The 25,343-nt window shown below is 62.3% G+C and overlaps 2 protein-coding genes across 4 annotated transcripts in view; one reads left to right on the plus strand and one right to left on the minus strand.

Annotated features, from left to right (window-relative positions):
- Positions 1-2,292: 2,292 nt before the first annotated feature.
- Positions 2,293-3,119, minus strand: BHLHA9 (basic helix-loop-helix family member a9). Its single transcript, XM_068210030.1, has one exon. It carries the CDS (start codon positions 3,034-3,036, stop codon positions 2,293-2,295), a length of 744 nt encoding a protein of 247 aa, XP_068066131.1. The 5' UTR covers positions 3,037-3,119.
- A 3,776-nt stretch (positions 3,120-6,895) lies between these two features.
- The window catches only part of ABR (ABR activator of RhoGEF and GTPase), a 38,046-nt gene continuing 19,598 nt past the window's right edge, over positions 6,896-25,343 (plus strand). Inside the window, exons 1-2 of one of the 3 annotated variants that reach the window (XM_068210539.1) lie at positions 6,896-7,216; positions 20,664-20,848. In XM_068210539.1, coding sequence (XP_068066640.1) covers positions 6,910-7,216; positions 20,664-20,848 — 492 coding nt within the window. In that variant the 5' untranslated portion in view covers positions 6,896-6,909. Of the gene's footprint in view, positions 7,217-15,924; positions 16,182-20,663; positions 20,849-23,373; positions 23,642-25,343 lie in introns of those variants that run through there. The other 2 variants (XM_068210540.1, XM_068210541.1) reach the window with 2 other exon arrangements.

Below are 25,343 nucleotides of genomic sequence, written 5' to 3' on the forward strand. Positions count from 1 at the left end.
GGGCTCCGCCCGTGCCGGCGGGGCTCGGGGCCGCCTCCAGCCCCGGAGGTGCGGGGGATGCCGAGGGCAGCGCCGTGCGGGGTACACGCAGCCCTGCTGTCCCTGCTGGCTGCCAGCCTTTCCCCAGGCAGGTGGGGGGCATGCGACACGGAGCAGACCCACGAGCCCCTCATCGCTGCGGAGAGGGGCTGGAGCTGCCCTGGGTCTGGGCAGGGCTGCCCGGAGGGTGACGGGGTCTGGGCAGTGTGTGGGTGCCCGGTGGCACCTCTGGCTCCAGCCTCTCTGGGAAAGCATCGTTCCCGGGCACAGGGTTGGGGGAGGCTCTGGGCACGCTGTGCTGAGCTCGCCCTGCCCTCGCTGTGACCGTGGTGACACCACAGCTGGGGACAGGGACACCAGATCAGTGGCATACCGTGCCCCTACACAGGACCTGCAAAGCAGAAAGCGTGCTGGCGCAGTGAGTTACATCTTCTCCATCCTTGGGAGCAGGGATGATGTGAGGGGCAGGAGGGACGGTTAAAACAATCCTCAGAGCCTGGATGCCCGGAAAAAAATGGATGTTTTCCATCCATTGTGTATTGTGCTTCAGTTCCAAATTTGCCAGGGGTTTCCCTGGCAGTGAGTGCCATCTACGGGGCACACCCAGCACCTTCTGCCTCCCCGAGAGGTGCCCAAAGAGCCTTCTGCCAGCCGGGACCTGCTGCCCAGTGCTTTATCCCATCCTGCAGCCTCCAATTAGAATTAGGAGCCGCAGTTTGTGAATGTGGAACTGAAAGCAGTGGGGTGGCCCTGGTCGGGGGGTCTCACGGGGTTTTGCTTCCCTTCCACTCCTGCCTCTGTGACCATCTGTTTCCATCTGCCTCACTTCAGCTGACCACCAAAGCTGGTGTGGGAAAAGCAGGGAGATGCAAATTCGGGAGGAGGGAGAAGGGTTCCTGCCTGAGTTAGAGTGTCACTGAAACATTCTTTGAATGCTGTTGTTGCTGGGCTCTCACTCCCCGTGTGATGGCTGCTGACAGGGCAGGGCAGGGCCATGCACTGCTCCAGGGAGAGCCAGAGCAGGGAGAGCCACCCAAGGCTGTAGGGAGAAGCAGGATTCCTCCAGAGGATGTGGCTGCAGGCCTTCTTCTGGCGAGGGGAGCACCTGTCAGAGGCTGAAGCCAGGATGCCTCACACCATCAGCATTTTAAAGAAGCTCCTTTGCTGAGCAAAGAGCTCTCTCTCCTGGCTGCCACCATTTTTCCTCTGCTCCCGGACCAGCTCCCTTGTCCCACCAGGGATTAAGGAAGGAGGAGGAGATCCTGGTACTCAACAGCAGGATGTTGGGATGGTTGTTCCAGCATATGTTCCCGGGAAGGGAGAGAGCTCAGACTGCCCCTGGAATGTTGGTGGCACTGGGGTGGGAGCAGAGGGGCTGGAGGAGCTCTGCAGGGCTCAGCACTGTGGGAATCACACGGTGCAAATGTCCTGTCCAAAAACCTGCCAGCTGTGATGTGTGTGGCTGTAAATCCCTGCCTGATTCCTGCAGCAATTCCAGTTTGCTGAGCCTTGGGCAGGAGGGAGCCCTTGCAGCTGGTCCAAGCTCTCCAAGCCAGAGGGAAGGGACAAAAGGGATCTTTTCAGTAAAATTCCCCCTTCCTCCCCTCCACGGGACTTGGCCGGGAGTGCGCTATTGGCCTGTCCCAACAGAGCCACTTCACTGGGACCAGAAGGAAACCGCAATCGGATGGGTGGCTTTTATGAAAGCAGACATCTGTCTCCCCTCCCGGCCTCGCAAATCTGCCAGGCACAAACGTCTGTACCAATGAGCTTAGCGTCAAAAGTCCCAGGGCAGTAACCTTTCCCTGCTCCTGCTCCCCTCCTTCACCGGCGGCAGCCAGAGCCTCCCGCCAGCCAGGGGCTTTAGCGTGATCCCCACGGCCCATCTGTCCATCCCACACATATTAACAGCCACTGCCCTGCTGCTGGGTTTGTAACTCGTGTTTTCTCGCAGAGCAAGCAAGAGAGAATAAATAACAGTGGCGATCAGCAGCGGTGAGACCTCGCGACAAGAAACACAGAGCCGGCACTTCCAGAGGACTTCCCACCTTTCCGCAGTTTTCCCGCAGAGGGGAGACAAGCAGCAGGGTCCTGTACAGCGTGTCGGGGGCTCTCTGAGCCCGCCAGCATCGCAGCTGAGCTGCACATCCAGCAGCGCTTCTCTCCCTCACCCAGCAGTCCCTTCCCGCTCCCCCACTTGTCCCACGGCTCCGTCACCTTCCCGGCACCGCCCTGCCGCCCCAGCCCTGCAGGTCAGTGCATGGGGAGGCACTGCTGGTGGCCCCAGCCCTGGCAGTAGCCCAGCTGCCAGGGGACCGCCCCGGCCAGGGGCTCTTGCAGGCTGCCCGTGAGTCGCTGCTGGCCGGCGCCGCGGAGCGCGGGGTGCGGGATCCCGCCGGAGCAACAGGCGGGGCTGGGCACGGGGCGATTCTCCTTCGGGCTCTCGTAGTGATGGAGCTGCCTCTGAGGGGAAAACGCAGCGCAGAGAGGGGACGGAGGGCACCGTGTCCCTGCAGAAACGGGCTCCCAGGGCAGCTGGGGGCGGCTGCCCTTCACCCCCGACTCCTGCGCAGGGACCCCGGCCTGGGCGCGGCACTCGGAGTGGGCACAGGGCCAGCAGCACCCGGCGCCGTGCAGGGACAGCGACAGAGCCGTGATCCTGTTGATGGCTCGCCGGAGGGTTGCGATTTTAGAAAGCCTTTTGCCACCGAGGTCGTGCTTGAGGGCCAGCCGCAGGGCGTTGAAGGCTTGGTTGTAGTCCAGAATCCTCTTACGCTCTCTGACGTTGGCAGCCATCCTCCTGGCCTTGGAGCGCACCGGCCTGCTCCTCTTCCTCACCTTCATCCCTTCCGTGTCCCCCGGGTTGGCGTCTGCTTCCCTGCCTTGGGAGACCCACAAACCCTGCCTGTAGCACGCCTGGGATGCGTCCCTCGCTTCCAACTCCTCCTCGGAGCTGTCGGGCTCTGGCCCCCCTTTCCCCATGGCTACTCCGGCCATGGCAGCGGCGAGGGGGAGCGGGAGAGGAGCTGCTGTGATCCTGCCTCCTGGGAGGTGTGGGTGACACTCCTCCAGGGACAGGCAGCCGCCTCTAAAAACCTTCAGCAGGGCTCGTCACGTGGCTGCCCCGACCCTCCTCACCTGCCGCAGGTGAGGCACAGGGAGAGAGCCCTGCCTGCCCCCTGCTCTGAGCGTGAGGCACCAGCGCTGGGGTGCCCAGAGCTTCTGGTGCGATGCTCACAGGCCCCCGAGAAAAGCACCTCCATCAAGCACACGTTGTTCTAGTGTCTGCTGAGAATCTGGGCACTGCAGGAGTTCCCCCACGCTGCTCTGCCCTCTCCTCTGCCGGGCAGGCTGGTGGCTTACCCTGGGACAGGTCATCCCAGGGCTCTCCGTGGTGCCCTGGTGGGGCATCACCACCCTGGCTCTTCCTTGCCCCTGCTCACGGGTCCTGAGCACCGCTGTTATTTCTCAGCTAAGGGAAACTGAAGCACAAAATGGTGCCATTACTGAGGAAAGCAGCAAGTCTTGTGCTTGGGGACAGGAGAAGACCCAGTCCTGGTGAGCTGAGAGCATCCGTGGGGACAGGGGGAGGTAGGGCCTGAGCAGGAGCAGACCCCTGCAGGAATGTGCAGGGCTTGGCACGCCTCTGCCCTGCGGAGCAGGAAGCAAGAATGTGGCAGGGGGGATCGGGGCAGGTGATAAAAGAGCTAAAGTGCTACCTGCCTCCAGAGCCTTCCTGTCCCTTCCCAGCAGCCTGGGGGCAGAGCTGTCTGGGCCGGCGCTCCCGGGCCTGCCCGCCACTTAACTTGGGGAAGACGGTGCTGAAAGCAGCTCCTTGTTTCCTGCATCCCCGAGCTGATGGGATGAGGGGCTGGCCAGGTGCAGCAGGTCCGGAGGCCATGGGCAGGGCCAGGTCCCCAACCTCCGAGCAGTGGAGGACAGCCACGTGTGTTTGCCCATCATCTCGTCAGCGAGCAGTTGCTAAATGCCTTCCTGTGCAAGGATCAAGGCTTTGAAAAATGGCCCAGGAGTGGTTCTGACAAATTGTTGGGGTGTCTGGTGCAAAAGCAGAGCCCTGGGAGAACATGTCCCTCCCTCCTTGATCCATCCCTTCCTATCTGACCATCCCAGCTCATGTTTGATAATAGCCACAATTAGTGGGGGGTTATTTGTCTATTGCCCTTCTCCTCTCCTGGCTCTTTGAAGCTGGAGCTAATTTAGGTGCCTCTGCTCCAGGAACCCAATAAATCAGGAGCCAGGGCCTCAGGGACAGGGGAGGATAAGGCAGCAGGACTTCAAAGGCAGGTGAAGCTTGCAAATATCTTTGAGCACTCACCTGTGCTCACTATGACCCTCTTGTTCTCCCCAGCATCCCTCTCACCTCCCAGTCTTTCTCTGCCAGCAATGGAGGCTCCCCAGCCACTGACTTACCCAGCGAGCTCAGCTTGGGAGCCAGGGTGGTTTTGGAACGCTTGAATGCCAGCAGGACATAGATGTCAGACCCACCTAGAGACGTGCCTGTCTAAACCCAGCTAAGCAGGGCAGATCCCTGCCACGGGGATGTTTTTGCTGGTGCTGGAGGTCAGGAGGTGCAGTCCAGAGCAGACACGGGGCTGGCTGAGCTGGGCACAAAGCCAGTCCCGGCCGGGTGGTGCCTGGGCAGGGGCAGCAGACCCAAAGCTGTCCCCATCCTGCCCACAGCCCCTGGGAGATCCTTGGGAAGCACTGCCAGGGCTTCTGTGTCTCTGGGCAGCCCTGGCTGCAGGAATGCAGCCCCAGCACTCAGAAGCGGGCAAGGCCAGACCATAAATCATGGGGCATCTGATGCCACCTGCCACCTGTAATTAGCACATCCCGCTGGGCCATCCCCACCTCATCCTGGGCGCTTCCGACCTAGGTGCCCATTACAGGTTGGGAGGTCAGCAAGAACGCCCACCCAGACCCTGCTCCCCGGTCCCTGCTGATTTATCACCGTGTGCTGGAGAGATTTACGGGCTGAGCTGGGGAGCCAGAAACGTGTTGTGAGGCTCTGCTGGGCCCATCTGCCTGACAGATGATGAAAGAGCCGTAATTATCTGTCGCCACACATATATCAGGCCATTCACGGCACTCCCCATCCTCCAAGAAGGGCTTTGGCCCTCGGGGACTCCCCACCTCCCAGCCTGTGTCACTCTGGACTGGAGCACTGCTGAGTGCTGGGTACCTGCCTGTTGTCACAGCTCTCATGGGTCCCACAGCCCAAAGGTGTGTTTTGGGTGTGCACCCCTAACACTGCTGCTGAGCCAGGCCTCAGCTCCTGCAAAGAGCCCTGGACTGACTGCCACATCCATCCAGCACCCCCAGACTTCCAGGTGAGAGCTGCTGGAGCCATCTGGGAGCACAGCCCTCTCTGGAGGTCAAACCCTGATGGAGTGAAGAGGCAGCTGACAGCCTTGGGGGGCTGCCCGGCTCCTGGCACTGTCCCAGCACCATCCATCCTCCTTGGGAAGGCTGCACCGAGAGGCATGGATGTGCCAGAGCAAAGCAATGGGAGGATGAGAGCCGGGAGAGGCGTGCCGGGAGGAGGTGCCCATTCCTGGTGACAGGGGAAGGAGGAGGCGGCTGTTGCGACACTGCCTGGGCCCGCGGGTAAATAAATAGGGCGCCTTGTTCCTGCTGGGGCATGGCCAGGTGGCACAGGGGACACGGGCTGGTGAGTCATTCATGCCTAGGCAGCCACTCTGCAGGGCACAGGAGGAGGCAGGGAGAGGCACTGAGAGGCCTGGAGGCGCCTGTGGGTGAGATCCCTGCTCCAGCACCTCGCAAAGCACCAGGGAACAGCCCTGCCCTGGCACAGGTCGGGAAGCCACATCCTGTGGAGTGGGAGTGAGCCATGGGCACGTGCTTAAATACAGCACATGTGGCAGGCAGTGGGCAAAAGGCTTACTCGGGCCTTCACAGAATCCCAAAGTCATTCCAGGTGGAAAAGCCCTCTAACTGAATGCAAATGTTAACCCAGCACTGCCTTGTTACCACCAAACCACTAAATGCCACATCCATGTTTTTTGAACATTTCCATCACTTTCCTGAGCAGCCTGTTCCAGTCTGACCATCCTTTCAGTGAAGACACTTTTCCTAATACTCAATTTAAGCCTTGAGGCCATTTCCTCTTGTCCTGTCCCTTGTTCCTTGGAAGTAGAGAAAAACCCCCACCAGGAGTGTGTCAACACTCCTTTCAGGGAGTTGTAGGCCTTCGTTGCCCACCACAGGAGCCTGTGCCTGCTGCTCCATGTGCCAGGAATGGCTCATCCATCCTGAGACCAACAGGGCTGCCGAAGTTTCACTGGCCATAGGATGAGGATAGGGCACACAGAGCTCTGCAGTGAAGGCCAGGGCACGTGGCAACTGTGGAAGGCACAGGAGCCACCCCACGGCACACGAGCCTTTAAGGCTCAGTTGCTCCTAGCTCGGGATCTCCCGGAGCACCTGGGGTGGATCCTGGCACTAGTTATCATGCTGTTACTGCCCTGAGCTGCACGCACCGGGCATTCCCTCGCCCACATCCCCGTGCTCGCAGCTCCTCGGGGAGACTGGGAGAGGGCAGTGGGAGTTTGTGAGCTGCGGGAGCGCAGCACCCGCACCCCGCTGCTGTCCCCATCCCGTCCCGTCCCCAGCCGCTCCCGCCGCGGGCCGCAGCCGGGGCCGAGCCGGGGGGCGGTGGCAGCGCTGCCCCCGCCCCGGCGGGGCCGTGCCGTGCCGAGCCGAGGCGGGGCGGGCCGGGGGCGGGCACCGACGTCAGGCCCCGCGGCGGCGGCGGCGGCGGCGGCGGCGGCGGGGGGCGGAAGGCGGCGGTGCCGGGGGGTGGGGGGAAACCCGGCTTTGGGGCGGGGGATGGCGGCGGGCGAGGCGGCCCGGGCGGACTTCGCGCGGCACTGGCAGGCGCAGTTCCCGGGGGAGCCGGCGCCCCGCATGGAGCTGGGCTCGGTGCGGGCCATGGAGCGGGAGCTGGAGCGCTGCCGCCGCCACCTGCGCCGCCTGCAGCGGGCGCTGGCCGAGGAGCGCTTCAAGGTGGGCTACCTGGAGGCGGCGCTGGCCCGGGCCCCGCCGCCGCCGCCGCCCGCCGCCCCCCGCCCCGCCGGCAGCTCCCCGGAGGGCGGCAGCGCCGGCAGCTCCGACGCGGAGGACGCTTCCTCGGCAGGTGGGTGAGGGGGAGCCGTCCCCACCCCGCGCCCCAGGAGACGAGGGTGTCCCCAGCCCCTGCGCCGTCCCCGCCGCACGGTCAAGGGCGAATGTACACGGCCGAGGGCATCCCCGGCCCTGCGCTCCCGTGCCGTGCCCGTGGCCCCGTGCCGTGCCACGGGTAAAGGCAACCTCAAGCCCCTGTGCCATCCGTGCCGCACGGCTGGTGCGGCCCGTGCCGTGACTCGGCATGGGAGCCCCAGCGCGTCCCCAGCACGCAGCCAGGAGCACCCCATGCGGAAACATAGTAGAGAATGCCCAAACTCCTTTTGCCATCCCCATCAAACAGCTAATGCCGCCCCGGCCCTTGTGCAGTCCCCGACCAGCCACTAAGGTCACCCCAAGGCCCCGTCTCCTCCCTGTGCCATTCCCAGGGACATCCCATGCCAAGGCCCCTCGTTGGGTGTGCGAGGAGGGAGGGTGGCTGGCCGGTCCCCTGCAGCTGCCTCTCGGTGATGGGCCAGCGGCCCACGAGCCACCTCTGGGGCTGGGACGCTGCACAGGAGTCACTTCCTCCCGGCGGTGACCTGGCTCACGGGAACACCTCTGCTCAGGTGACACCCTGTGACCTCCTGTGGGGAAGTCCTGGAGGCTCTAACGCAGAAGCATGCCGGGGTGGTGACACGTCCCGGGGCGTTTTTCTAGGTGGATTGAGGACGATGTTATTTCGCAAGTGCCTGGCTGTGTGGTGGCACTGAAGGCACAGCCAGCTAGCGCTGTCAGCCGTCACACTGTCCTACTTCCAGTGGCCTGGAAGTTGTTATTGCATCAGCATTCAACTCGGTTCAAACACAGACCTGGTAACTTGGGAATGTCACTTTTAAGGCTGCTAATTCCACAGCTGACTTGAGTTAATTTTGTTCTTGCTCGATTCTTCGGGGTGGTGGTTTCCCCCCAAGGCTGGATCGTTCTGGTTTAAGATTGCCTGGAGAGCAAGTGCTCTGATGTCAAATTATGCTTAATATTTAGTTCATTTATATTTATTGCATTAGTCTGCAGTGCCGGAGGAAGTTTCCGCTTCACCTTCCTGAGCTGCCTGGAGGTGAAATGTCCAAAGTATGTGGCTGCTCTCAGTGTTGTCAGTGTGCTGTGCCAGGCTGCTCGTGTGAGTGTTTGTCCCGCTCTCCAGTCGGCCGTGGGAGCCCATGCCCAGCCCTGCAGCCAGGAACAAGGACATTGGGAATGCTGCCTTCAAAGGGCTGCTCCAAGCCCCTCTCCAGCTCCCAGCAGCAGGCACGGGCTGTGGTTCTTGGAGAGCTGCTCTGTGGCTGAAGTGGCTTGAGTGCATCAGGGCGCCAAGCACAAATCCTTCTGATTTACACTCAGACCTGTGTTTTGTTTATGTCTGGGTTTTGCTCCTGGATGTTTCCAAAGCCAGGATGGTGAAAGGCTGCTCTCAGCTTGGTGGGTGATGTTAAAGGAGCTTTCTTGAAGCACGGCACAAGCCCCTGAGGGTCCTGGCTTCGTAACTTGGAGGGGTCCAGCCCTGCACCACCCTTTGCAGCTGGTGGGGGTGAGTCTTTTTGCAAGACTTTGAAGTCCAAGAAGAAGTCCATTTGAAGTCCATTTGCATCAGCTGTGGTTGGTTGAATGTGGCCTCTTCCTCCTCCCCTAAATAGGTCTTCCTCAGGGTCAGCAGCTCCATCTGACCAGAGGAGGAAGCGTCCCCTCTGCTGAGTGCCTGGCTCCTTGCCCCGTGACACGGCTGGTCTCAGCCCTCCCCAGCCTTGTCCCAAGCCTGTCCTGAGCCTTTCCCAGGCATCAGCATTTTCTTTGTTGGGCGTTATAAGGGCCCCTGTGTGTACTGACTGGGCTGACATTAAAGAGCAGAAATTGAGAGTGCAGTAAGAGGTGTGCAGTCGTTGCCTGGATCCCCTTTCATGGACAACTGGTTAACCCAGTGCTCCTGTTGTTTTCTTCTCACTTCTCTATGTTTCAGGTGCAATTGAAAAGTCATTATTGTGGTGCTGTTTGCTTTTCCTGCCAGCACTCTGGCGGTGTGTAACCTGGTTAGTGCTGCTCTGCCTGGGTTCTTCAGTATTTTAATGTGAATTTTGAAGCTTACTGGTGCTGTGGCTGTGGCTGAACGCAGTCAGTCCCCAGCTGTATCAACCTTGGGAAGCACCCTCTGGACAGCAAGTGGAGGAGTGTTGAATATCATCTTTATGGGAATTACCAGGGAAACACAGTGTTTTCCTTTAAGTAGCTTGTGATTAATCTGATTTAAAGGGAGGAAATCTGCAAGATGCCCGTCTGCGGCTATCGCACAAGAGCGGCGCGTTTGACAGCCAGATACATGATCCTGGCATCTGAGATAACGCCTGTGCCAGCTCTCCCGGGACCAACAAAATCTGAGCGTCAGCGAGCAGATGGCTCAAAACGAAGCGTGGAAAGGACTGAAATTCCCCTCATCTTGGCCGTCACCTGTCCCTGTGGCTAAACACGCAGCTGGCCTCGCAGCTGAGTGCGTGCGGTGCCGGGCTGTGCCGGGGCGCAGCGACGCTCAGGCTGGGTGCTGCTTCCATTTCCTCCCGTTTGCCATGGAAAGGATGGAGTGCTGTAGGTTGGTGCCAGCCTGGAGAGGGTGAGCTGAACAGGAGATGGTGCTGGTGACTGAGAGGAGGACGAGGTGACGCTCAGTGGAGATGCTTTGTGCCCGGCAGCCAGGTAGCGCAGAGGTGGAAGCAACTCGGTGCTGGGTTTCCTCGCTTTGTCCTTGGGAAGCAGAGAAAGAGGCTGGCTTTGCCACGGAGCTGAAGCTCCTCTGGAAGGCTGTGGGGTTTGGGAGCCCCTGAGCTGCCCTGTGCAGCACCCTGTACCCCAGAAATGTGAGCTGGCATAGCTGGAATAGTCCGTGATGGCGTGAGCTGGTGGATCTGGTTACGGCAGGATTCTGCGGCTGTGAGCTGTGCTGGAAGTGAATCCCCAGCCCTCTGTTTAGCTGGAATTACAGTTTCTCTCAAGGAAAGATTCTGGAGTCACGTGGGCTCTTCTCCCTGCTCCGCTGCACTGCCTTCACTGGTACCCTGGGAATGGGAAGGGAGCTGCCAGCAGCAGCAGGGTCCTGCCTCAGAGGACGGTGAGCACAGAAGGGCAGCGGTGTCAGGGTGTGCAGCAGAGGGCTGAAATGGAGAAGGGACCCTGGGGCATCTGGAGGTCCTGGGGCATTGGTCACCTCACCCCTGCATGCCCAGATGGGGGCTGGATTGGCATGGATGTCATGCTGGGGGCTCCTGACATGATTTGGGTAAAGTCAGGGCTTGTTCTTGTTACTCCATCCCTGCTTTCAGCTTGTGCTGCTGCTTCAAAAGTAGCACCTCTGTCTGTCCCAGAAAAACTCCCTGCAGCTATGGAGGGGCAGCTCTGTCCTCCTGTCCCAAGTTGCACTTAGACCCTGCTTGTTCCTTGTCCCTTTCTTGGAATATTCTGCAGAAGCAGAAGGGAAAATAGTGAGCCAAGTCCAGAGTTTTTCCTGGTGCATCTCTTTCTGCCTGGGGCAGGTCATGGTGTGCAGGAGGGGAAGGAATGGTGATTCCACAGCCCAAGAAGGTGAAATATTGCATGGTCTGTGCATCCATCTCCCCAGCCTTTAGCACCTGGATGGGATCTTGGCACCAAAACAGGGAGGTGCAGTGGGAGCAGTTGTGTCTCCCCAAGAGCCCATCTACCACCTCTGTGTCCTTGTATTTAGTTTCTAAATTTTTACTTTGTTATATTTCCCCATTGTTAGAAAGTGCTTGTTTGGCTCTGAAGAGGCTGGAAGTTCCTCCTTTGGCCAGGCAGAGTCTCAGTGTTTAATTTTAACTGTTCAGGCAAGGACAAAACCGCAGTGTGTTTGTGTGTGTGTGTGTGTGTGCCTGCTGGGGACCTTTGAACTGTCTCCATCTGTTCTGGGGCCCAACAGCATTTGGGGAGGTGATTTCTCTCCACAAACCCCCCTGATGGCATTGTGACAGCAGCCCCTGAGTGATGGCAGGCTGCTTCCTCCGAGAGTGATGCTGCCTGAGATGGGGACTGCAGGGTTAACTCTGGAACAGGTTGTCACTGTTAAAGAAGATCATAAATAAATGTAAAGTTTATGAGGCTGAAAAGCCTTTGAGTAGAAGAGTTGAAGTTTAAAGCTTTAAGTGAGAGCAGTAAGTACTGCTTGTTGGAGTTTGCCCTGTGGTGGGCAAATAGTAAAGGGCTGCAAGAACAGAGGGGAAACCTGTGATCAGCTCTGCCTGTGGGCACCACCGTGGCAGCAGCTGCACCTTGTGGGTGGGGGAGCAGCCCTTCCAGGTGCCAGGGCCCTGCAGAGAAACAGGATGGGTGCACAGAGGGCTGGGAGTCCCTGTCAGTCTCACTGGGCAGGGGTACTCCCCTGGCACGCAGCGCTGCTGCTCTCATTAGCACAGAGATGCCAACATCCCTCCTGGAGGAGGTGGGTCTGGATGCAGCATCCCTGTGTTCTGTCAGCTGGGCACAGTCCCACTGACTGGGTTTTAGCCCCCAGAATTTGGGGCAGAGACGATGCTGAGCTCTTCCAGCTCGGCAGCATTCAGGGCTGGGCAGTGGTGCTGGGGATGGAGTTTGCCCTTCAGTGCCACGGGCAGTGCCCACCATGGGGACGAGCACTTCAGCACGGAGGTGGCCCCCAGGCTCTCAGTGGCTGTTTGTGGGTGATCAGTAGCCCCAGGTAGAAGTAATGGCAGCAGCAAGGCAGGCAAGAAATCCTCATTAGGTGGCTGGATAGAGCCAGAAGTGCCCTGCGGGGCTTGAATACATTTGCATTGTAAGGCTATTGAAATCTGGTTGGGGTTTGTTTTCTTTCTGTTTCCCTGGGAAGACACTTCTGTGCAGCGGGGCTCTTTGTTCCTCGGGTTCCTCCTCCCTTCCTGCCCACAGTTGGGATCCCAGTGGATGGCTCTGCTCTGTCTTCTGCTGGGTGCTGTCTGCTGTGGCCAGCCCTGCAGCAGTGATCACAGCGAGAAGCTTTGCTCTGTGCTGGCAGGGAATTCATATTCTCTTGGGTTAGAGAAAGGAGCCTGGGTTGGCCAGGGCAGCTCACTCAGTGTCCATCCATCCCTGTGCCCCCTTGGTTCGTGGCATTGCTGGATTTTCCTCCCACTGAGGTCACCTGGAGCAGTGGCCGGGAGCCAGCCCGAGGGAGCACACAGAACTCACCCAATCCCCAAGAGACATCTTCGAGCAGGCTTGGCTTTCCCACCCCAAATGATTTGATCAGTGTTTGCTAAGCAGGATAACTGGCTGTGTGGATCGGTAGCAGCAGCACTTCTTGGCTCCCTTGGCTGTAGCCAGAGTGGAGCCTGGCCAGCCTAAGCAGAATCCCAGAGGACTCCTGCAGATCTGCCTCCAGATAAGTCCCAGCTGTAAAGTTCAGGGATTGTTTGAAGATCTGGCAGATAGGGAGACCTTTGTGCTGGGAAGGGGCTTTCTGCGTGGACAGTTTTTGTTCCATGGGTGATTTTTGTTCCGAGGCTGTGAACCTCCTCCTCCTCCTCCCCAGCTCCTGTGCTGGGAAGCAAACCTGGCCCAGCCACCTCAGCACCAGGGCTGGGGGGAGAGGAGCAGCTGGGGGCTGTGGCAGACACAGCCACAGCTGCCTCCCTCCGGAAGAGAACCACGGTGCAATAGCTGGCCCAGGCCTTCACCTGAAGTAAAATGTTTTTTCTGACCAGCCACCACCTTTCATTCCTTCTCCATCTGGTATTTTGAGAGGCCAGGGGCAGTGCTGCTGTGGCTGGGTCTCTGTCCTCCTCCCCACACTTGCTTGGCTCTGGCACCCTGCCTGGCACTGCCCTGAGGGCAGGATGCTCCAAGGGACCTCCCTGTTCCCCAGGCACCTCTCAGCTGTGCCCCAGTGAGTGCAGCTTGGGGCTGATGCAGCACAGACCTCAGGGTTTCAATTCCACTGGGAAGTGATACTGGAAGAGAAGTTCAGTGCTGGACTGAGGGCCTGCTGTGCTCCTTGGCAGGGAGGCTGGAAACATTTTCATTTATTCCTCTCTTCCCTCTCTGCAACCTCTGGTGAGGGGAGAGCTGCTGCTCTGCACCAGCGAGGGTGAGCCTGGACCTGCTGAGAGCCCAGCAGAGCAGGCACTGGAGGAGCTGGGGAAGCCAGGCTCTCCTCTGGCATCTCCCACCTCAGCCCCAGACTCTGCAGCCCTGGCTGTGCTCCTGCCATGGCTCCAGCACACAGAGGATTTTCCTCTCCCAGACCAAAGCACTCTGGCTGCTCTTCCAGTCCTTAGCTTCTTTAGCCACTTGCATGGTGCTCCCCAACCTCACTCTCCCATTCCACTCTTCCTGTGGGAAAACGCCCCCAGTGTTGGAGGTGCAGGTGGCTCTGGAGCTGCTCTCTGGTTGCCACCAGCCCTGGGTGCCCGCCACCAGCCCTGGGTGCCTGCCTCCAGCCCTTGCCCAGCTCTGGGCAAGCACTGGGGCTCCTGCAGCTCCTGTGGCTGCGACTGGAGGACTCTTGCACAAGAGCCCAGAAATAGCGATGCGTGGGCTGGCGGGCAGGGGCTGGGCAGATGCCAGGCAGACAGCCAGACACCAGGCAGGCTGTGCAGGGCTGGCTGCTGCTGGGGAGGAATGGTGGAGCTCAGCTCCCAGCTCTTGCCGCAGGGATGCTCCCAGCTGGAGCTGGGGGCGGTTGGCGGGGGTTGAGAACATGGTTGGCAGCATCTCCTCACCCAGGACTGGTCTCTGTCACCAAGGGCTGATGGGTGCCAGGGTGGGGGTGGGTGCTCCCCCCAGCCACAGGGAGAGGAGGAAGGTTCAGCTGCTTTGCAGGTTTTGAGGTTTTGTTGTTGATGTTTTTGCAAAGGTGAAAAGAATATGAAAACCAAACTAAAAATACCGCCCTGGAGTTTGGTGGGGCTGGTTGGTGTGGGCTGTGCAAGGCCACCTGCCTGGGTTAGTGGTGCAGCATGGGGTGGCCCTGGCTTGGCCTTCCCAGGACACTCACCCAGCTGTGGGGCACTTGCCTGCCTGGTCCTTTTGGCCATGGCACTGCCAGCACCTGCTGTGTGGTGTCGGGCTGGGGGTGGCCAGCCTGGGGAGGGCTCCAGGAGGTCTGGCAGCTCATCCAAGTGCTCAGCTCATGCCCTGCGTTGGATAAAGTAGCAGATGTGCAAAGGGGGCGTGGAGAGGCTGGTACTGTGGTCGGGAATGGCCAGGAAGTGTGTCTGGCTGAGGGAAAAATGTGGAAAAGCCCCTCCCTGCCTGTATGCAGGGAGCTGTGCATGGAAAACCAGCTGCCTGCTGCCCCCGCGGCTCTGCAGCCATCGTGCTGAGGATGAGCAGCTGCATCTTGTGCTGGTACTGCTGCAGGGCTCCCCAGGGCATCAGCGGACTGTGGTTTCCTGCCATGAGCAGGGTTGATGCTCTCAGCTGAACCACTGTCACCTTCCTGGCTGGGCCTCGGGCTCTGGGGGGTGCAGGGGTGTGGAGTGTGGAGGAAAATCTCCATTCATTAAGGGACAAAGTGAGGACATGCTCAGCTTGAGCCAAAGCGGGAGTGAATGGGGGAGTCGGTGGGGGATGGACAGCAGCAAAGGCTGTCACATCGTGGCCACCCTTGGGCACTGCCTGTGCTAATGTCTTGGGGACAAGGGGAGTCTCAGCTCCCCAAAGTACCTGGGATGGGGCAGGGGAAGGTGGGAAATGGCAGCTGCAGGGCTGCACCCTGTGCCCCTGACTCAGCACCCTGACTCACAGCCCGTGGGTGCGGGAGGCTCTGGATGTCCTTGTTATGCCAGGGCTGGCTGCAGCCCCCAGGCAGGCAGGGCTGTGCTGGGGGCAGCAGTGGCTCCTCATCCTGGGTGCCAGTGGCTCCCTGTGCTCCAGCCATGCTGAACCACAGCTCTGGCATTGCCGTGCTCCCCCAAAATGCTGCATCCAAGCCTGTCGTGGGCATCCCTGGGAGTGGCAATCGGGTGGTGGCAGTGCCCTGGCAGGGTCCCCTCAGGTCTCCCACCCACGTCCTGGCACTTCATATTCCACCTTCCCTGTGTGCCCGGCAGAGCATTATCCCTCCTGCCCTCCTGTCCAGGCCCTTGCCCGGCCCGAGCCCCGCGGGCAGGACGTGGCCGAGGCGCTGCCAGGGGATGGTGCCCACACTGCCGGGACGGGGCAGCCGTGCCGGCACAGCCTGAACCAGGGCACTCTTTGCACTTGAACGCTTGGCTGGTGCCCTGACATATTGGGGTTGATGACTCTGGCACTTCGTATTTCCTTTGGCTACAAGCAGCTGAGGAGGGTGGTTTAACCCCTGCCTGCCCATGTCCTGCTCTGCCAGCCCTGCCAGTTGTGTGGGGCAGGGCTGCTCCCGGCTCCTGCAGGCCCTGGCTGGGAAGAGCTGTGTCCTTCAGCCGTAGCGACTTGAAGGGCTGGGGAAGTTTTACTGTGAAGTGGGCACAGCATCCCCAGGTCACAGCAAGGTGGTGGAAGGGGTGATGGAGCCAGCTCCCCCCATTCCCTCCGCTCTCCGTGGGATGGTCAGGGGGGGCAGCCGCACATGCTGCTGTGCCACCACCATCCCCTCCTTGTCCTCCTGCTCCTCCTCGCCGGTCCCCAGACCCCTGCGGAGGGTCGGCGTGGCTGCGTGCGGGGGGACGCTGAGCTCGGCTCCCCCCGGCGAGGCAGGGGCGGGAGGCGGGACGCGCTGCCATTGCCGGGCGGCACCTCCTTCCCTGGGCACCCTTGGCAGAAGCGCGGCCGTGTGCCCGGGCAGGCGGCCGTGTCCGGCTCTGCCATCCAGCCCCCGCCTGGGCCCGCGGCCCCCCGCCTCCCGCCCGCGCCCGCCGCCTTTGTTGTGAGATGAGAGCGGGCTGAGCGCCGGCACAGCCCTCCGAGCATGGAGCCGCTGAGCCACCGCGGCCTGCCTCGCCTCTCCTGGATCGACACCCTCTACAGCAGTACGTGGCCTGGGCTGGCGGGGGGGCGAGGGGGGCGAGGGGCTGGGTCGCCCCTACCTGTTGTGTAACGCTGCGTCGCGCTGGGCAGGGATGCTGTTGCCGGGCAGCCCGGGCTGGGCGTCCCGGGCGGAGCCGAGCCCGGGCAGGGGGCTGGCGATGCTGGCAGGGGGTTGTGCTCCCCTCCGTGAGCATCCCGCATGCCCTGGTGGCAGGGCGGCGCTGGCCGGGCTCGGTCCGGCATCCCCCAGGCTCTGGGGACCCGCTGCCTGCTCCGGGGGCTGCGTGAGCGGCGTGGGTGGCGGTGGCCCCAGCGTGGGGGGGGGTTGCTGAGGCTGGAGCAGATCACTCCTGGCAGCCGGCACTGCCTGCGGGGGGCTTTGGGGATGGGGATGCGTTTTGGCCCCAGGTCCCATCGCCGTCCCTGCGCGGCGGTGGGAGGACACCTCTCCCTCCCTGCTCCCTCAGCCGTGATGCTGGCAGCGAGCTCCAGGCGCGGTGCCGGTGCTGTGGCAACGCGGTGTCGGTACCGGGGGCTGGCAGCCGGCGGGGCCGGGGGCGTCCTGCAGCAGCCTGGGGGTGCGAACCCCCCCGATCCCACGGACGGGCAGCAGGGAGGAGTGAGCCCTGGAGCCGGGCCGGTCCTGGTCTCATGGCAGATGTCTCAGCGGCTGCTACGGCAGCCAGGGACGTGGCCAGGGGATGAGGGGGCTCGGTCACAGCGTCCCCGTTGTTATTTCGGAGCAGCGTTGAGCTGCGTGGGATCCCGGGGTGGGGTTTGGGGTGCAGTGTTGAGCTCGGAGCCTGGTGCTGGTGGGACAGCGAGGTTTGGCACGGGTGCGTGGGAAGGTGGGATGCTCCGGAGCATGCTCCGTGCATGGATCTGGCATCTGTCATGCCCTAGAGGGAGCAGGGGCCGCCAAGGGGCACGTTGTGTAGGGCTGAGCCCCCTCCCCAAGTTTTCCAGCCCAGAGCCTCTGATGTCCACAGCCAGAGGCCACATCCAGCAGCAGCAGCCCCGGGGGCTGGGGCGGCTGTGCAGGCGTTTGGGCTGGAGCCCAGGGGCCACATCCAGCCCCAGCCTCTGCACCCTCCTTCCCAGCCACGGCATCTCTGCAAAGCCATGGCTCTGCTATCCCAAATCCTGCTCCAGCTGCCCTCCCCAGGGCGTGGGGGAGGCTGCTTGGCATGCCCGTGTTTTGGGAGATGCAGGGCAGGGTCCAGCCTTCATCATCACACTGAGCAAGGCAGTGATGGTGTGGAGGAGAGGCTGTTGTGTTGAGCCACCCTTTAGCAGAGGCCCACGGAAGCAGGTCCGAGGCCAGCTCACACATCTGTGTTGTCATGGTGAATTTTCACCCAGGCACACGGAAACCGTGGCGTTTCCCCAAAATCTCACAGGCTCTGTGTGGATGTTGGGCTTTTCTTGGAAGTGGGATGGAGTGGGTGAGCATTGGGCTGTGCCCACACAATGACAGGGTGTCAGGGAACAGCACGTGTCCAGCTGGAAATGCCACCCTGAGCTGCTGTGACTGTGCTCTGTCCGGGCTGGGCAGGAGCCAGCTGCTGCCCTTGGCTGAGCTCCCTCATGGGGACCATCGTGCTGGCAGTAGCCTGGGAAGATGTGGCAGAAAAAAAAAAATTTTCCTGGGGAAAATAATCCCTCATGGGGATGTGTTCCTGGCCCTGTCACCCTGCTGGGGCCATGTGCCAGCTTACAGGGCCTCTGCACTGATGGGTGACAGCATCCCTTGGTGCAGTGTGGGCTTGGGTCCAGCTCAGGGCCCTGGGGCTGTCTGTGGGGTTGGGGCTACAAGGCTGTTTCAGGTCGGGGTGTCCTTGTCCCCCAGAGTGGCTCCATGGGCCAGGCTTCCTCCCTGCCCTCGGTCTCCATGCCTGGGGTGCAGCAGGAGGATTTCCACTGCTGCTAAAATCAGGAGCAAAAATAGCACTGGGTTTTGGCACGGGCACAGAACAGGCTGCAGGGGCATTGCAGCTGTGGGGGAGGAGGGAGGGAGATGCTGGGTTTGGGCTGCCTGGGGGTCACAAGCACCCCACAGGCAGGGAGACACAGGGGACAACCTCTCTGTGTCCCGTCAGCCATCAGCATCTCCCTTGCCTGTCCTGGCTTGGTGGTGCTTGGTCCCCTCCCTGTAGCAGCTTCTGGGGTTGCTGGGGAGGTTCCTGTGCCCAGGCTCCCCAGGTGAGGCCCCTCAAACACTGCACAGCCTTGGGTGGCACAGCTGGAGCCGTGGGGACGTGGCTCTGTCCTGGGGACAGCGCAGGGTCCCTCTCCTTGGTGCCTGTAGATCTCATCCCCAGGTCTGATCTGAGTCTGGGATGTAGATCTGCTCCAACTGCTAGCAACTGGAGCCAGGTCATTCCTGCATCCCTGCAGGCCAGTCCCTTCCCTCTCCATGCCACCTTCTTCCCCGCACTGCTGCAGGTGTCACATCCCAGCGTCCCCAGCTGCCTCATTAACGCTGTGTTCCTCATTACTTGGATGCTGAGCCACTCCACCTGCGTTGCCAGGACTGCCACAGTGGCATTGCCACTCTGGGTGTCCCTGTGGTTAAGCCTGGAGCTGCAGACCTTGGCCATGGTGGAGGGAAGGCGATGGCACCTGATGGTCTCCGAGCTGCTGGGGACCATCAGCTTTGGCCCCTCTCTGCTGCCTTGGCTCCCCCTTAGACCCCACCTGCTGGGAAAAGGAGCTTGGGGGAGAGTTTTGGGTTACTCTGGGGCATTCCCAGCCTGGGGACAGTCCCTGGTTGAGGGGGCTCAGGGGAGCTGGGTGGGATGGGTGTCTGGGGAAGGGCCATCATGGGAGACACCAGTGCTAATGAGCCTTATGCTGCCATGCTCCTGGATGGTGCTGGAAGCATCATAGCTGGGACCTGTCCAGGATGGGAGAGAAGATGGACATCCCACCATGAGAAGGCAGGGCAGGTTAGAGCCAGGGCTCCATTTTTCCTGGAAGCTGAGGACCAGGGGGTGTTATGGGGGGGGGGGGGGGGGGGTGGGCAATCCAGTCAGCTCCCAGGTTGAAGGTGACTGAGGGATTGTTATCAGCTGATTGCTAAAGAAGTAAGGTCTGAGAGGGGCTGTGGTGTCCTGGCAGAGATGGGGTGCATCTGGCCCATGTCACAGCTCTCCTCCAACCCCGCTCAGGTGCAGGATGGGACTCTCCATCCCTCCTCACTGGCACTGGCAGGGCTCCTGGCCTGAGCATGCTTTGCAGCGCTCTTTGATTTAAAGATTTATCCACTTTCCCTAGGAAGCAGGATGTAATATTAATGTGCTGAGCGGTGTTGGTGGGAGCCAGGGGAGTCCTTGTCCAGGATGGCCAGGGCCTTGGGGACATGGAGTGGCAGCGGTGTGGGGTTTGGTCTGGGGTGGCTGCTCTGACCCCAGTGCACCCCGTTGTGGCCAGGTTATCAGCTGGGGTCTTAGCTGGGGTCTCCCTAGTGTCTGTGCCCAGGAAGCCTGTGGGGATGTGGCTTCCAGGGATCCATGGGGCTGCTGGGTGGGAGGGGAGCGAGGGGGTGGTGTTGGATGAGCCCCCTGTCTCTTTGGGAGCTGCCTAGGGGCTCCTGGCCGCAAGCATGGGGGGGGTGCTGGGTGCACCCCACGGCCACCCCTGCCGCAGCCGGGCTCCCTTCCCCCTCCCCTTTGTCAGCATCTCGGGGCTGCTGCAGCCACCTCTTCCCGCCGCCACCGAGCCGCTGCCGTTCCCATGGTAACAGGTTAGGATGTACCCCGCTCCCCACTGCGCCCCAGGGCCCCACTGCAGACCCCCCAGCCCTCCCACCTGGGGCTCTGTCTCCCCGAAATGGCTTCCCCTGGGCCTTGGGTGATGGGGCACTGTGGGGCACCCAAAAATGGGTGCTGTTCTGGGGGGGCAGGGGCCTCATCCTGCTCTGGGAATGCAGCCCCCCTCCGTTCCCCATCGGGGAGGCAATGGAGCGCTTCTGCAAGGGGGGTGGCACTGCCCTCCGCGCTGTGGATCCTGGCCCGCATTTCCACGCTCCGAGGAGTGTGGGCATGGGCAAGCAAGGAGGACGGCGGCTGTGGCTGCCAGCCCAGCTCGTCTGTCCCCGGGGATGGCACAGGGATGGTGGCCGGCGGGCAGGCAGGGCACAGCCACTTGCATGGGGCTGGAGCGTCTGGCAGAGCAGCTGTCCCTGCGCAGATGAGGCCGCCGGGCCTCTCGGTTCCGTTAATTATTCAAATATAGGGAAGTGTGTCGAGCAGAGGATGCCTGCGGGGCCGAGGATGCTCGGTGTGATGTGTGATGTCTTCTTGCCTGCTGGCTGAGCAGGCAGCGGGGCTGGGCTGGGCAGGGCTGGGCTGTCCGTGAGTGGCCCCGGGACGTGGGGTCAGCTGCCCGCGGGTAATCACAGGCTGGGCTGGGTGGCCTCGGTGCCACAAGGTGACCCTGAGCCGTGCCTGGATGCTCATGGCCACCCTCTCTCACCCCGGCAGACTTCAACTATGGTGCGGACGAGTACGACGCCGAGGGCAACGAGGAGCCCAAGGCGCTGCCGGAGGGCTCGGAAACCATGCCCTACATCGATGAGTCGCCCACCATGTCCCCCCAGCTCAGCGCCCGCGGCCAGGAGAGCGGGGACGGTGTGTCACCCACGCCCACCGATGGCCTCGGCACAGGGGTAGGTGCTGGGGGCGCGGGGCTCTTCCCCGGGGGCGGGGGGATCGGGGCTCTGGGTGTCCGGCTCGGCTGTCAGCGGTGTTTGTGGTGCTCTGCTGCTGCTGTGACCTGGGGGACTGTGCCCGGCAGCCCAGTTTCTGCTGGCAGTGGCAGTCTGGGCGCCAGGGATCAGCAGTTCAGGGGATGCCATGGCCGTGGGACACGCTGTGTCCCTGCCTCCAGTGCCACGCCAGTGGCAGAGCCAGGAGGGGATGGGCTGCCCGGGGAGCGGGGGCACGGCCGGGCGTGCTGGAAGCGGGGAGTTGCCGGGTCCCCAGCTCCGGGAGCCCTTGGGGACAGGGCGCAGCGGCTCCGCCGGGCTGCCGGCTCCATCTAGTGGCACTCCGGGACCAGTCACCAGCAGGGGTGGGGACACAAGGTGTCCCCCCCTCCCGCTCTGCACAACTTAAATGTAACCCCTGCTGTTCGCAGCGCATCCTTGGGAAGCCCTTTGGTTTTCCAAAAGACGAGGAATGCCCGGAGAGCTGCGGGGTGGGATCCAAAGGGAAAAAAGTGAGGGTTTTTTTTCCAGAATGAAAGTTTCCATAAAGCCTGGGTGCGGTGGGGTCCAGGCAGGCGCCTTGGCCCCTCGGGGTTAGTGCGGGAAGCACCCGCACGGCCCCGGGCTGGGGGATCCCCCGGCGCTGCCGCTGCCCGGGCCGGGAAAAGTGAAGTTTTATTTTTGTCGTGGAAGGGGTTAAACTTCTGACCCGGATGCTGAGGCAGAAGAGGGAGAGGTGTGGCTTCCTCCCCAGGGTCGCCCTGCGCAGCATCGTCGTCCCGGCACCCAGCACCCCCGGGGAGGGAGAGCAGGGTGCTGCCCTCTGCCACCGCCTCCCGGGGCTGTCTCTAAACCACTCGGCCTTCGGGCTCCTTGTCCCCCCCAGCACAGCCCTGCGACCCCAGCCCTGACACTCCGGGGCTGGGCTCTGACCCGAGGCCAGCAGGGACAGCAGAGGGTGGCTCTGGGGGACAGGGCTGGGGGGAGATGCTGGCAGAGGGGTGTCCCTGAGGGCTGGTGGGGCACGCTGGGTCTGGGCACAGGCAGGGACGTTGACTTGGTTGTGACAAACAGGATTGGGAAGTGCTGGAGCTCGGTGCCAGCTCTGCCTCCCTCTCTTTATCTGGAGCTGCTTGTGCTGGGGCTTGGCAGAGCTCCCTCCAATACCAGCACTGTGTGCCCAGCCCTGCGAGGGGCACAGGCTTGTGCTGGTGGCACAGGATGCCAGGTTCAGACTATTGCTCTCCTCCAGTGAGGCAGGACTGGTGGCACTGCCTTTGAGAGGTCTGGAGGAGGCTTCTGGTGGGGCATCTCATCTTGCAGGCTCCTGGGGCAGCTGTAACCGAGTCTGGGGCCTGTGACTGCTGCGTGCAGACACATCTTAACCCTCCCCACTCCACGGTGGGATGTGGTCGTGGTGTGGAGTTGGTGTCCCAGCCCCTTGCTTGGGTACTGCTGGGTTTGGCACTGTGGGTAGCATTCCCCTGGACAGGGACCATTCCCCACTCCGGGGACCTGAGCATGTTGGGCAGGGTTGTGGTGCAAAGGCTGAGCTGTGGCGTGGACACAGGGCTGGACACAGGCTCTGGAAAGTCCCTGTGTCTGTGTCCCTGCCCACATCTCACAGCAGGAGTTTGTTGCAGGCTCTGATGCGTGCAGGGAGAAGAGATGGCTCCTGTGGGCAGAGCACATGTAGCCACTGGTTCCCCTTTTGCTTCTGAGGAGCCCGGGGGAAACTGCTGAAACAGCCCTTGCATTAGTGTCCCCTCCTCCAGCCTGCTCTTGCCTTGTTTGCCAAGGCCCACAGTGTCCCTCACAAGCATCACAGCAGTGCTGGTGTCCCCGTGTCCCGCTGCCCCGGGGTTCAGGCTGAGGTGCCAGCTGGTCCCTGCGGGATGTGGGGCAGGTAGGTGTGAACACACACGGCTCAGCTCTGTGACACTGCCGCAAATCCCCTCTGGGCAGGGAGAGCTCCGGTACCTTCTGGAGGTGCACAGCCGGCTCCCCGTGTGGGACCTGGTGATGCTGCTGCCCTCCAAGGTCACTTCTCGCTGGTGGCAATCCCCACGGTCCGGCTGTGCCTTCCCACGGGACACGGGGCTCCAGAGGGCTACAACAGAAGGGATGCTCTCCCGCGGCTCTTGCTGGACACCCCTTGGGAAAGCCGGCCGGGGAAGGCGGCTGCCGCTCGCCCCAGCCTTGACCACGGGCGGGCTGCGGCGGCGGAGCAGCCCCACCTCCATAGCCGGGAGAGCATTTCCTGTAGGAGCGCGCAGGGCGGAGCGGCGGGGCCGGCTGGGGCGCAGGGCGCGGGCAGCGGCCCCTGCACCGCCCGCGGCCCCGGGGCCGAGCGGAGCCGGCCGGGAGCGGGGCTGGCCCTGCGCTGCAGCGCTGCCGAGCCCGGAGCTGCCGCCGCCGCTCGCAGGCGGCTCAGCAGCCGCGCCGGGAGCGCCCGGGCCGCCGGGGACCGGGAGGCCGGAGCTGGGTCAGGCTGGAGCACCGGGGATCCCATAATGGCTCCTTTCATCCCGCGCTGGTGGCCGGCGTCCAGAGCTGAGTCAGGCTGGGACGGCTCAGCCGCGTGAGCCCCTTGCCTGGAGCCTTGTGGGGTCCCCTCTGCGCCCCGCTGCCCGGCCAGCCATGGAGGAGGAAGAGGAGGCCATAGGGTACCTGGATAAAGTGCTGGAGGATGAAGATGACTCTGAGCCAGGAACCCCCACCAGCCCCGTGTCTCCGTTTTTGGCCGGCGACAAGGTGGGCAGCGGGGGGACGCTGCTCCCGTGCTGGGCAGTGGGTGTGGGGACAAGGGGCATCTTGCTGGTGCTGGTGATGCCCAGGTGTTGGAACGGCTCCTGGGGCGATGCGGTGGGTGCTGGCGGGGGGGCAGAGCTGGGAGCAGCGGGAGCATCACTGCGGCCCCACCACAGCCCCAGGACTGCCTGTGGCCAGGGGCACGGCGCAGGGCTGTGCCAGGCTCCAGGTGTGGAGGGCTCAGAGTGGGTGACCACCCAGCTGTCCTTCCAGGGGGCGTAGAGCCACACGTGCTGCAGGGTGGGAGCTGCGGGGCTCAGCAGAGCCGGCACTGGATGCTCAGGAAGGGGCTCGTTTTACACTCTGCCCCACTGCTCGGCTATTGGCCGGTTCCCACACTCGGCCACCAGAAACCCCTAAACAGTCCCAAAACAGAGATGGGGGGTGGACCTGGGGAGACCCCTGTGCTGGCAGGTGCAGCTCAGCATCCTTCTCATGCCCACCCTGCCAGGGTGCCTGGGTGCTGGAAGAGGGCTCTGGCCCTGCTCTTCCTGGGGTCTCCTGCACGGGGCAGCCACAAGGCCCTGATTAAGAGTCACTGCTCTGGGTCACGGGGGTCCAGCTGACATCGTCCCCATGGGGTGTGTGGGCCCCAAGCATGGGTGGGCCCCTTATCTCCTGAGCTCCTGCACAGGGCCCAGGCTGGGGAAGCAGGAAGAGCCCGTGACTAATCTGTGGCAAAGAGCCCACGAGCTCCTAGTGAATAAAACTGGCCCCCCCGTGCACCCTCCTGCTGCGCTGGTCACAGCGTTAATGGGGCAGCCTGGCAGGGTGGACACTCTGTTGTCACAGCAGCGCCCAGGGCCAGCTGATGGACACAAGAGTGGGGCACAGAGATGCTGATCCTCAGCCATGCCCACCTTGGGGCTGTGCCCCCCCGGTGTTTGCAGCTGCCACCTCCCCCGGCACAGCAGCCAGGGCTGGCATGGGCACAGGTGAGACACGACCAATGTCCCCCCCAAACCATCCTGAATGGCCCAGAGTGTTGCCCCCATGACTCTGCTTGGCCCCTGTCTGGGTGGCAAAGCCTGGTCCTCAAGTGTGATTTTTAAGAGGAGAGGCCAAGGTGTGACCAAGGATGGTCCAGGGGCTGGGGTGTCCATGCCTGGGCACTGGCAGAGCCTTGCTGAGGGTCCCAGAGCCCCCCCAGCCTGGCCATCTCCCTGCCATGAGGGTCACACCACAGGAACATCAGTGCTGCAGCAGACCTGGGTGCTGGGACATGCTCCGGTGCCACTGGGCAGTGCCTGCTGGGGTGGCACTTCCCAAGGGAAACCTCAGCCCAGGGAAAGGGTGGTGCTGCATCACGTGGGAGCCCCATCCAGCGCCAAGCATGATTTCACTGGGCGTCTCTGGACTCTGCCCTGGAGAGTCCTGCCATGCCGTGCACCACCCTGGAGCGCTGCCAGTGGCACTGGGCTCGTGGCCAGCCCGGAGCAGGGAGGGGACAGGAGCCAGCGCAGCTCGTGGCTTTCCCAGCTGGCTCCAGACGGGCTCTGCGGCCCATCGGGCACATGCCCACACCTTGCCACCAAGCTTCCCCGACGCTGGCAGGGACATGTGCCCATGTGGGGATGCCAGGAATGGGCTGGTGGGATGAGGGGTCTCCTCCTGTGCCACTTGTTGGCTTAGCCAGGCTCCTTGC

The sequence above is a fragment of the Anomalospiza imberbis genome, chromosome 20, assembly GCF_031753505.1.
Source record: "Anomalospiza imberbis isolate Cuckoo-Finch-1a 21T00152 chromosome 20, ASM3175350v1, whole genome shotgun sequence".
NCBI classification, from domain to species: Eukaryota; Metazoa; Chordata; class Aves; order Passeriformes; family Viduidae; genus Anomalospiza; species Anomalospiza imberbis.

What these genes read in the sequence shown, in the direction of transcription:
- BHLHA9 (XM_068210030.1), bottom strand. Translation starts at nt 3,036, where the DNA reads ATGGCCGGAGTAGCCATGGGGAAAGGGGGGCCAGAGCCCGACAGCTCC.